Below are 13,028 nucleotides of genomic sequence, written 5' to 3'. Positions count from 1 at the left end.
ATGCAGAGTGAGACGTACGAACAGAACAGTACACTCTTGTGAAGATTTGATGTCCTTCAGAGTGAGGAAACTCACACAACGATGAGATTTGAACAATGCTTGATGGAATTTATTGGCTAAATCAAAATTTTTCAGGTATATTCAGTGGCGCAATCTCACCGCTGGATATCCTGGACAAGTTAGCTGGACATGTTTGTCCGGCTAACTTGTTCAGGCAGCTATCTTTTGAATATCCACCTCAAAATGCGTGTACCTTTATATTGTGACCAGATGCCTTGTTTATCTGAATGTCCTTCCTTTCATCTTCTATTCGGTTCTTTGCACTGGGTTTTACATGTATGAGCATGAGGCCTATATAGGGTTATGATATGGATCAGCCCACTGATGTCCTGGTTTACTAGATTCCTAAAGGTGGGTGTGGTTTAGCAGCTGTAACTTTCAGGAAGTTTCACATATTTCTTGCTAGATGAAATAAAAATCAGAACTATAAAGGTAGCCTTAATTATCTTGTTTGTTGTGGCAACTGACTGACTTTTTGTTTTCTTAGAAAATACTGCCTTAGCTTTGCTTTATAACAAAATGTTATAATTCATTGAATAACAAGGTTTTGAGAAAATAAGTGTGTCGTCTTGTTGGGTTCTTTTAGTAACAGTTTTTATTTGCATGTAGAAGCAACAGTCACTATTGTCAGAAGAAGAGGAGTATACCACTGGTTCAGAAATTACCGAAGATGAGGTTGGGGATGAGGAAGAAGTATCCAAGAAGCAAGGTGCATCAGTCTCTCTTTGTCTATAGCGGATATATCACAGCAGCATTCCCTTTGATGGTTTGTGAAAGAGAACATATGACGCAGTGCTCTGTTTTCAAAACACTATGCTGAATAATTGCCATGTTTATTAGACTACATGAAGCACCACAGTTTTGATATGGGAAAACATTTCAGTGAATATAATCCAAAAGAAAGACATTTCTTTTGGTGTGTCTTACAGGTTCTATAGCCGTCTCTGTATCCCTTCCGCAGAAGCTGCACCCTCCGATCGTTGGGAGTACAGACAGCTTGTCCATGCTGTCATGCCACATAGCCAGCCATCAGAGGATGCTGTAGGATGATGTCATGCTTTGAGCCATGAATGTCATCTTTAGGACACTAAGCTAGGACTTTCCAAACTTGTCCTGGGGGCCTCACAGCCAGTCTGGTTTTCAGGATATCAGCAATAAATATTCATGAGATAAATCTGCATATACTCGATGCTCATTGTATGCAAATTTCTCTCATGCATATTTATTGTGAATATCCTGAAATTCCAACTGATCCTGGGGTCCCCAGGATGATTTTGGGAAGCCCTGCACTGTAACTGGAGTTGCCAACTAGTTCCATTTCTGCTGGTCATGCTGATTCAGTCCTGTTTGTACCTCACTGTGTGCTTGGACTTGCAGCTGATTTTTCCTTAAGAGAAACAGGGATCAGTAGTTCATGTATGCACTTGGGTTAAACAAGGACTCATGAGAGTCATATCATGCACTAGATCCTGCAGCAGTTGTTGATATCTCAGAATATCATGTTGTTTGTTTATATTTTAATTTTTCTTATCTAAAACACAACTTTTAAGCAGTGTACAATAATAGTAAAAACATAAAATACTGTCAATAATTTCTGGACTCAAAGCTAGGGCAACAAGAACACTTCAACTCAGCAAGAGGTTTAAAATTTAATTTATTTTGGCTTTTTAAAGAAGAGTCAAAGACAAGTGTTCCTGGGAGTTGCTATATGCCCTCTATCTGTAATAACTAGCATCTCCATGAATATATGACATGCCCCTGACTTATATAATCAAAAATACAGCACTACCGAAGTTTCCAGAATCATGTAACTGCCCACAACCTCATTTACAAAAACACATGATGCTGTTGTCATGACAATCTATCATGTATAGGAAATGCTTGTGAGGACACCCTTCATTCATTTGTAAAAATCATATTCTTTACTTGTCTTCCCTGAAACCACCCTTCCACCATAAAAGTTCCTTTATCACCCTGGCTTTGATGCACTGTGTTCTTCTGTTCTTCTCTTGATATTCTTTGTTGTGTAAACAAATCGCAAGTCTGTGGCTTCAATAGAGTTAGGCCTGAATTCCGTTTCTTGGCACCAGGATTTAATTAAAACTGTAACCTCAAAAGGATCTTCTTTTCACCTGGCTCCTGTCCGTTGAGATATGCATTTGTAAGACAAAAGCCTGCATCCTGGACCCAGCTTCCCTGTATTGTGGTGCAAACATGGTCATTGATGCCTTCCTGGCCTGTAATTATAGGCTTTGCAGAGCCTACAAGTTTCCAGATCTTTCACCTTCTTTGAGTCTGATGATTAGAATTTCACTATATTTCAACAGTGTCAGTATGAATCAGCCCTCTGATGATTCTGGGAATGGCTGAATAAGCCACAGTTCTGAACCAGAATTATGAATTATATCAATACATAGAAGCCATTATTCAAAATGGCAGTTAGCTGGATAAGTACTACTTATCCAGCTAAGTGGTATTGCTGAATATCCTGCTAGGATCGGCGGGTGCCACTTAACCAGATAAATCACTTATCCAGCTAAGTAAAATTGGATGGCTGCGCGCACATGCGTGCTGGATTTTAAAATCTGTGTGTGCGGGCAGCTCGCACAGGGCGGGCAAATTTTTCAGTAATATACGTGGCGACGCAATCGGGTCTCCACCAGTTCCCTCCAAGTCCTCCCCAATTAAAGAGTGGACTGGGAGGGAACTTCCCTACCTCTCTGCCTAACCTTCCTTCCCTTTTCCCTCTTCACCCCAACCCCTAACCACTACCTAGCTAATTGAAAACATTTTATTTTCTACTTTCTTCTCCTCCGAGCAGAAGTAGTTTCCGCGCAGCGGCTAGCTGCCAGCGTGCGCTTCCCGGGGCAGCCGCTAATGGCCGCCCCCCCCCCCCCCAGCCTGTCCCTTTGGAGAGGCCTTGTGCTTGTGGCAGGGTTTACATGCGTAGCTGGGCCCGTTTTTTAAATGCGCACGGTGCGCAAAAGGCCCAGCCATGCGTGTAAACCCCGCTTTTTTTATGTGTGGGCCTTTGAAAATCAGGGTTTTTGTCAACTTGATTAATAGCAGTTAATGGACTTCTCCTCCAAGAACTTATCCAATCCTTTTTTAAACCCAGCTACACTAACTGCACTAACCACATCCTCTGGCAACAAATTCCAGAGCTCCGATTAGTTTTAATGTGCTACTTGCTAACTTCTATTATCCAGAAGAGTAAATAACTGATTCACATTTACCTTTTCTAGTTATCTCCTGATCTTAAAGACCTCTATCATATCCCCCCTCAGCAGTCTCTTCTCCAAGGTGAATAGCCCTAACCTCTTCAGCCTTTCCTCATAGGGGAGCTGTTCCATCCCCTTTATCATTTTGGTCGCCAAAATTCATATATCAGATTTAGAAGATTCTCTTACCACAGCCATGCATAAAATTGAGAAGTTAGAGAGGAAAATCACTCTCATCAAAGGTAAGCAGGAAGTTCAGTTCTTGAAAATTACAGTCGGCATATTAACATCAGAATAGTTGTACTAGAGAGGAAGGGAGGGTTCTGATCTGGTTAAATTTTTAATCGGAAGACATGCCAGATTTGCTTAACATTTCGTTGAAAGCAGGAGCTATAAAGATTGACCAAGCTCATTGAGCCTTTGCTCCAACTCCCAGGCCAAATAGCCACTTTAGAGCCATGATTGCCAGAGTTCATCATTTTCCTGACAAAGTTACAATAGTTGAAGCTGCCCAGAATATGGTAGAACTTAAATATAAAAAGCGGAGAATGTATATTTTTCAGGACTTCTTGTCAGTGTTGCTAAAACAATGTTAGAATTTTGTCAGATTGAAATGTAAGTTTAAAGCAGTCTGATTATTCTTATCCTCTGATCTACCCAGCGAAACTCAAGGTGGCCAGAACTCGCAAATCTAAGATTTTCAATTTGCCTGATGAAGCAGAACTTAACCTTTCTGTTGCCTTCTGAGACAAACAAATCAATTATCGGCCTTTCCCAGCAAACAAATCAATTATCGGCCTTTCCCAGCAAACAAGTCGACTGCAATTCCTTGATTCACTCTGCTGAGGTGGTCTGCTAAAGTATCTGGATTCCCAGAAAGTAGGGAAGCTTTCCCATGCTTGCAGGAATGATCAAGGGAAGATTCCTGTCTTGATTTCCTGTGCAGAGTCCAACAATACTTTGCTCCTGGCTGAGGAGTAGCTCGGCTATTCAGCCTCATGCCAAGGCTTTAGGCTCTTACCTTCCGGTGCGTTCCTTAAGGGCTCCATCTTCCCAGGCACTGTGCTGCGGTGCCATAGAGACATGCAGCAATAACTGTAGCAGCTGAAAGAGTCATGGTCCAGGCCTCGGCAGCAATAGCAGACTTGAGTGTGTATCCAGGGTGGACATCCAGCATCCATAGATGCAAGCCTAAAAACCGCATGCTTCTTGGCCTTGGACTTTTCCATACTCATTTAATTTTACTCTTTTTTTTTTTTTTTAAATTTTATTTTGAATGTAAAAATTCTGTTTCAGAGCTACTGAGGTAGCAGCAGAAAAATAGCAGAAATAACATGGCAATATAAGAGCATTAAGGACAAAAACAAAAAAATGTTGATAGAAAGACTGAGACACACATGTGCAACAGCTGGGACAAAGCAAAACTAAGGATTTGAAGTAGAGTGCACACACGGGAACTCCCACACATGCTCAGTAAAGTCTTTATGCCTACTTGTCAATGGAGAAATTAACCTATATGATTAAAGAGAAGCTAAAGGAACATGATACTATCTGTGTGCCCTGTTGGCCAGGTGCAAATTGCAAATAAATATTTACCTCTTCTTGGATTATTTTTCTTTATTGCTGCTATTTACAGTATATGTACTGTATATTCATTAAGACGATGTTCCCTTCCCCTCTCCTTTTTAAACTTTGTGATTGCTTTGTACAAATATCTGTCTCTTTAACTTGTATTGTTTCTTTTTCTATTATGATATTTGTCTCACTAATGTAGTATGTAGCATGATCTCTAAAAACAGAATTATAAAAACAATCAGCCCTGGAAATGTCTGATCAGCAGAAATGGAGCCCATTGACAACAATTGGGCCAGCCCAGTATTGATTTTGTCTGCTTGAATCTGTTCCAGTTGACCAATTTCAATTCAAGGGCTAGATGTTTGATTTTGTAGCCAAGCAGTTCTACACAATAAGACAGAGAAAAACATATATTTTTGTTCAACCTTCTTTAGCTGCCTGAGTCAGATCTCTAGTGGTGAGCAAGGTTTTATCTCCTATTGGTAGAATCATCTTTATGATCCCCCAAATGGCACCTCCCTTGATCTGCAACAAAAATCTAAGCAAGTTGGCATACCCACCGAACTTTTTATCCACCATGTCCTCATACAGCCTCCTCTGAAGTATGTCCATATGTGTGTCAAGCACAACTTCTTCTGTAAGAATAATTGTTAAAGCAGGAGCTATAATCCTCTTGCTTTGGCAATGTTTATAACGAGGATAGTTTTCAAAGGCTTTGACCTGGGTAGATTATTCTGGCTGAACGTTGTCCCCCTCAAAGCAGCTAAGCTTTCACAACCCGTGTAGTTTAAGTCGAGTTAAAAAGAGGCATTCCCAAGTTGGGGGAGGGGAAGAGTGTTTAGGGAAGGAAAACACCGGTTGATTTGATTTTTAAATGAAGGTGCCCTGTTTTGCCTCTTAGCTGCCTGAACAAGTATCAGGTACAAAGTATGGTTGCCATTTGTACATGCTAATTTTATAGGCAAACTACCAATGTAGCTTCCCTTTGAAAATCAGCTACAAGGTCAGTATGTACAGATGCCTGATTCACTAAGGCTTTTCTCCCATTTTATGTCTATGGGAAAAATGCTTAGTGAATCAGGCCCGTAAGTTGCAACTAGGCAGGCTACTGAAAATTGCCCCATTATAATCATATTCCCAGGGGAGCTAGGTGTTAACCCCCTATAATTATACAGGCTCTCAATCTTGTTCAAAAGGGCAGCAAGAGAATGTTTTCAGCTTGTAGCTCAGACCCTGCACTTGGGTCATCCTAAAGACAGAGAAGAAATTCGACAGCGTTAGCACACTGTTTCAAAAAATATCCTCTCTCTAATCTCAGAGCGAACCTCCTTGCTCTGTTAGGTACTTTCAGGGTAACCATTCTCCTATCATTATACAACCATGTACTGTATATACACAGTGTAATCATGGCCGTGTTCAGACCTAGTTTGAGCCTGTCCATACATTCTGAGCCTTCTCCCTTCCTTTTCCTCAATTGGTTTGCACTTCAGCTAAGCTTTTCTAGTTCTTTTGATATCCTTCTTGAAGTGTGGGGCCCATGATGCAGGGCTTTTTCTGCCTTTGTTTTATGCACACCATCACTCACCCTGCCTAGCTTTTAATGCTTAAGTCTGACTTAACAATTGTAATTTGTAATCACCATCATCCATAAAGCTATTTACAACAGAACACCCATCGATATACACTACCCACTCATGCTGCACTTCTCTTCCAGACCTATCAGAGAAGCATACAAGGGCTCACTACACACCCCCCCAGCCAAATCCACACATCTCTCATCCACCAAAGATCGAGCTTTCTCAACGGCAGCGCCAGCCATCTGGAACACCATGCCCCCCAGACCTTACACAAAACCTTGCATGCTGACATTCAGAAAGAAACTCAAGACATGGCTATTTCTACAAGCCTTCCCTGATCTATGACCGCCCCAACTACAATAACTTGCCATGGTCTTCCAGTTGACGTACCCCATCCCTGACATGGCTTCTGACTCTATATTAATTAGTATCTGTTCGTAAAACTCGGAACTATTTAGTCAAGAACATATGATATCACTACAGCCCTGAGTATATGATATTATTTATATATTTGATAGTATTCAGTCCTGAGTACATGTTATTATTATAGTCCTGAGTATATGACCTGATATTATTTTCTGAGTTAGCCATGCCTCTGGCTCTTCCTCCTCCCAGTTCAAGTGCCCCTGTTTTATTGTAACTTTTGCTCACTTTGCTCTCTCTTCGCCTATTCTTCATATTGATGTTAATGTTATTGCACCATTGTTTCTTGTAAACCGATATGATATGATTGGTATCATGAATGTCGGTATAAAAAAGCCCTAAATAAATAAAATAAAAATAAATAATTTCTGTGGTAGCAGAATACTCATTTGCTGTGTATAATGCTTGTCCATTCCTAATGTACACCACTGGGCATAGTTTTCATTCATCACTACCTACTGGGACCTTCCCTTTAGCTCATTTTTGGTCTAAAGACAAACATAATCATTAACACTTGTCTTTCTAAGAGCACTTTCCTATGCAGTAATTTATCAAATGCCTAGGCAAAGTCCGAACACATTTTAGCCTTATTTCTCTAAGTCCTTAAACATGCATGTGAGGATTAATTTCTTCTTGCTATTGGAAATGTTCCTTTTGCAATGGCACATAAAAGAAAAGTTGTCCTCTATCCAAAACCAATGCTTTCTTTCTGTGAAGAAAGAAAATTATCTCCAACTCAGTTTATTTCTTCACAGTGGCCCCCCTAGGAATGGAATAATCTATGTAGTTGGTTGAGCTCAGAGATCTGATACAGATAACTGTCCATCCTTACCTCTTATTACTTTTAATTAGCAGGGAGAAAAGAGAAGCCAAAGAAGTCATACAGCCAACCAAAGAAACAAGTGTCTTCACCTAGTATTCAAAAAAAGGAGAAATCATTGGAGAAGGTAATGAAGCTGAGAGCCAGCAAAGCTTAGATTCTCACATACTTAAAATGGGATGAGGGTGAGATCAGAACCAACTGCCATAAGAAGACAAATTAAAATCATTATGGCCTTTTCCAATTGACCATGTTCTTAATTTTCTTGAGGTTTTAAAGTGTGTTTCATAATATTCAATAATAAAAGAGAATAAAAGAGTGACTTCTGTGAGCTTTGCCTCTTAATTTTAAAACGAGTTGGATCAGGTACACTCACAACTCTAGTTCTCCCTGGTGGCTTGTCATGTGGTCCTTAGAAGTACCAGGTAGAGTGGCACAACTTGTGGGAAGAGACTAGGGCAATCCCCAGATTCTTTCAGTGGAGGTCAGTACATGAAATTAAAGTGAGATGTCCTCTGAAAACTGTAGTTAGGATTATTTCTTTTTTTTTACCCTGCAGTCCTCTTCTCGAGATACATCTCCCATCACGTAAGTGTTCTCAACAGCCTCTTGTGAATTTTTCAAGTTAAATATAAAAAAGATCAAATATAATTGACATTTCTATTTTCATACAGAGTTGGCTTGCAGAGGAATAAGTGGGACATCTCCCGATCCCTAAGATATAACCAGGATGCACAAAGAGAAGAAGGTTTGTTGCATTGTGGCTTGCAAATTATTACAGCATGACAGTCCAATTCTATTTCTGCTCTCTCATATCGTTCCTTTTCTGTCTGTCATTACTAGAAGAACATTTTGCTTCATTAACCTTCCAACAATGTAATGCCAGATGATGAGTGGCTAAATATTTCAACAACTTCTGCTTGTTTGGGTTTTATGAAATGTTCTCAACCAGTTCTACAGTTGAAACATTCTTGCAAAATTATTACTTACTGCCCTGAAAATAATAGCTTATTTGGACTTGTCCGATGGCCTAGCAGCAATACTGCCATGGAGGAGACCCAGTTTCTGAACCCAGCTCCTGCTGCTTGGGCCAACAGAGGCTTGGGATAACTGGAGGCAGAAACCACATCACCCAGAAAGGAGTCCCAGCCTTTGCACAACAACAAAACTTACTGGCTGGCTTAAGAAGAAACTGTAGGCTGTAGCTGTGCCCGCTGGACTAGACAGGGGAAAGAGGAATTAAAAATGGGAGAAAAACTCTCCAGGTAGCCATGAATGAAGGCCTGGGATGCTGTAGCCCTGTTGAGGCAGGTTGCAGTTGGGCTGAAAGCCCAAAAAGGAGCCCAAGGAAGCTACAGTCAAAAACATTGTTGTATTGGGTTTGTTTGTTGAGAGGAAGAAATGGCATATCTAGGGCAGAGCAACCATGGCAGTTGCTCTGGACACATCACAGAAGGGAATGTAGAGCAGGGCACAAAGCTTCAGCTGTCTTAAATGATAATTCAGAGCTAACTCTAGTAAGGTATTTATTTTGGTGCATTTTTCATAGGTGATAGTACTGGACAATAACATAAGAGTTAATGGACGTTATTTAGTTTAAGATTACTATTGATATAAAACAGACAGAACTCCTTCACAAATGTCAGCAAACAATGACGGAGTGCAGAAATGTCACCAAAAGAACGCAGTTCATGAAATATGCCCAAGGAATAAAAGATCTGGGGTCTATACACTAAGGGCCTGATTTTAGAAAGCATTTACATGCTTAAAATTGGGTTTTCCACGTGTAAATGCACTTTACTCGAGTAAGTGGGCTTTTGAAAATTGCTACAATAAATTCCATTGAATTGTCCATAGCTTACACATGTATAAGTGCACTTTACATGCGTAAATTTCTTTTTAAAATTGCTACAATAGTATGCTACATGTCCTTGTCCTTCTGCTCCACCAGTCAAGAATATGTGGGTTTAGTCCCCTCTTCCAGAAGTTGGAGGCAGTTAGATTTTGTTTTTTTTTTTAATAACATCACCTGTATTTGTCGGACATGGAACCAGATACAGCCAGTGTTCTCTGACTCCAGCTATTGGATGGCTGGCTGTAGACAAGCCTCGATCCAGCTTTTTAATTGACGAGAATTGTTATGCTATTTCATGGTTGTGATGTAGGCCTTAACGTATTTTTGAGTCAAATTTATTTTAATGGGCCAAGCTCCTACAGATTGTTCTCTGCAGAGATGCGAACCAGGACAGCAGAGCAGCTCGCTATCCATCTAATGAGGTTTGTTTTCTCTGAGAGAGCACTACTTGTGTATTTTGAGCATGCCCTTTTCTAAAAAGGGACCTTCTGCTTACTCTCTGAGCTGAAATGCTTGTGGAGGCCAAGTTCCTGCAATTGATAAGCTTTGCAGCGAAGCGGGCCATTGACAATTTGAAAGTCCATCACCTCTTGTCAGGGCTCAGAGCGAGCCCACCAACTCAAGGACTTCCATCCCTTGAATGTGATAATAGGTTGATCAATAAAAGACAGTTGACAAGAAATGGTAACACTCTTTTATTATTCAAACTACCTTAAATCCTTTTCAAGGCAGAAAAAGAACCAGAGCTTTTAGCTGGCTAAGTTTACTTGCGTAGTAACTCCGATTAAAATTCAATTGTAAGCCTTTTTCTCACAAACATAAAATGGGAAAAATCTTTTAGGATATCAGGGCCCTAGTTATGCCACTAGGAAGCAAAGGTTTTTTAGTTTTAAAGACTGATGTGCAAGTATCTGTAACCTCCATGGAGCCTGTCTTCCAGCTTTGTGTGACTTCATCCTCTTGTCCTCCAGTGCAGTCCTGTCAGCATTTGAGGAAAGCTATTGGTATGAAATCCATTAACTAAAACATTTTCCAGAGTGTTAACTAAGTTATTGTTCATCAGTACTTAGATGCCCAATAATAACTTAAAAAAAGCTTTCAAACCACTGAATTTCAGGAAACATCAGGCATTCTCCCATTTAGAGTCATCTTGCATAGTGAAGCCCACTTTTCATGGCTAGATTACATACAGAGAGTAACTTTTAAACACCTCCACATGGCCCCATAGATGCACACATATATGGCTGCACAGAGATCTACTAAGGTATTTTATATCCTGCGCGTGTCAGTTATGCACAAATAATAAAATACATGCATGTCTACCCTCTAATATATGCATGTATGTTTTCTTACACATTAATATCTGCAGTGCATTAAAATCATGTACTTTTCTTACCTATTTTAAAAATATACATGTGTGTATTTTATGCACGAAAAAAATTGTAACTCGCACACATAAAACCGTTTTTACACATGGAAATTGGTATATTTTAAAACATGTACACGTAATTGAAATTACCAGTTTGCTGAAACCTCCACCAGTTCACCCAGTCTTTCTCCAGGTCATCGAGACCCTCCTAGCTCTTCACTCTGAACTCCCCCCAGTTTACACAAACCTCCCACCCAATCAATAGAAGACAACAGGTGAGTTTAATATCAACTGCGCAAGATAATTAGAAGGTGTAAAATTATGCAAATAAGTTGCCAAATGTATGCGCATAAGTCTCATATAAACAGCAACTTGCACATGTAGCTCTTGGCCAGTGCTGGTGCAAGAATGTCCAGCCGCCTTAGGCAGTGATTTCTCTTTCTCTCCCCAACCCCCCCCCCCCCCCCCCCCCCCCCCCCCGAATTGCACTATCAGTGATTTCACCTACCTCCGCATCACACCACACGATACCTTCTCTTTTCAAACATGGTGCCTAATGTTGACCTACAGTGCCCTGCCCTATTCTGGTCCTCTAAGCAGCCGCCTAATACGTCCTGCCGGCCCTGCTCCTTTTTTGTTCGCATAAATGTGCACATGAGACTGAAAATATGCACCTACTTCGGATATTTATAAAATGGCATGTGCGCAAATACAAGCTCCTTACGTGCGTATACACTGATTTTACATGCAGAAATGTTTTGAAAATTCACTCCACATTATAAAGGCCAGATTTAAGATTCAAGCAAACAAGTGTAAAAAGCTTGCAAAACAGCTTGTTTTTATTGTTTTAAAATGATGCATCTCTGGTCCAAGAATCCATTTTCATGCCATTTCAAGAAAGAGGCCGGGAGCGAGAACCATTCATCATTCAGTGACAACACCTAGAGGCCAGACTTAGTGAGCCATGGTTTATGGGCCCTAGCTGAGCTAGAGGAAGGAGTTACAAATTGAGAAGGGAGATCCCAGTTTGTTGTGAATGAAGGCTGAAAGTGTTGTAGCCCTACAGATGCTGGTTCCGATTGAGGTACAAGCCCAAAGGAGTAGGAAGAAACTGGTAGGTCAAAAAAATATTATTCTTTGCAGAGTTGCCTGTGTAGTTTGCATGAATAGAACATAGACTTAGACATAGAAAAGTTATATCCGATGCAGATTGGTACTGCCCTCGGTAACAGATTCATCCCAATAAATCAAAAGAATTGTTTTAAATATACTCCAGTTTTCATTCTTCAAAAGTCTGTCTGCCATGTTAGGCTATGTTTTTTAGGTAACAATAAATGTATCATCTTCCTCCTTTTCCTGGCTTCCAGCACAGTTGGATCCTAACTGGGCCAATGTTCTCTGAGCCTTATTTTTCAGCTACCCAGGTTTTCCTTCTCTTTTCCACTCTATGTCCTGTCAAGTCTTATCATTATAGCAACAGTCCTTGGCCAAGAACAAGAGGTGGCACAGGCAGGCCCAGATGAACTCTCTTCAACACTATTACTCCTTTAAAGATTAAATATTTTACATACTTTCAATTTAGGTTCCCATAGGGAAGTTGGCCTTATAAAATCATCACATCTGTGTCTGTTCCCACGTCACCCTCCTAATAACTTTTGAACTATTCATCCGATTTCATTTGTTACTGCCACAGATAGCAGAGCACCAAGTGGCCTCTGACTCGCACTTCTTATATACCCCCAGCACCCCACCCCACACACATACACTTACCGGTGAATTTGCAAAGAGTCAGACGGGGCTATATGCATAAAATGAGCATATCAAAGATGAATTTTCAAAATATTAAGCATGCAAAAATTTGCATATACCGGTATGTGCGGAAGTAGCTTCCACTTGCATACTCTGTATTTTATCAAAGTAGAAAATATGTGCATATTTTCACTTTGGCACACGCATATATGTGTTTAACAAAGGGGCGTTCTAGGGGCATTCCAGGATGGAGCAAACACTTCCATGCATAAGTTGCTTTTTTAAAAGACGCATGCGTAATTTTTCAACTAATTTGTGTATTTTTACACCTGCTAATTATCTGCTGTAAGTGATATTAAACGTGTTTATTGTGCAGTAC

At 40.4% G+C, this 13,028-nt stretch overlaps 1 protein-coding gene across 2 annotated transcripts in view; it reads left to right on the top strand.

Annotated features, from left to right (window-relative positions):
• KIAA1841 (KIAA1841 ortholog) overlaps positions 1-13,028 on the top strand; it is a 201,206-nt gene that overhangs the window by 164,715 nt on the left and 23,463 nt on the right. Inside the window, exons 15-18 of one of the 2 annotated variants that reach the window (XM_029593704.1) lie at positions 670-769; positions 7,712-7,803; positions 8,236-8,264; positions 8,351-8,424. In XM_029593704.1, coding sequence (XP_029449564.1) covers positions 670-769; positions 7,712-7,803; positions 8,236-8,264; positions 8,351-8,424 — 295 coding nt within the window. Of the gene's footprint in view, positions 1-669; positions 770-7,708; positions 7,804-8,235; positions 8,265-8,350; positions 8,425-13,028 lie in introns of both variants that reach the window. The other variant, XM_029593703.1, reaches the window with a different exon arrangement.

Source organism: Rhinatrema bivittatum, chromosome 3 (assembly GCF_901001135.1).
Source record: "Rhinatrema bivittatum chromosome 3, aRhiBiv1.1, whole genome shotgun sequence".
In the NCBI taxonomy this organism is placed as follows: Eukaryota; Metazoa; Chordata; class Amphibia; order Gymnophiona; family Rhinatrematidae; genus Rhinatrema; species Rhinatrema bivittatum.
Note: the sequence above shows the minus strand (reverse complement) of the source record. Positions and strands in the feature narration are given on the sequence as shown.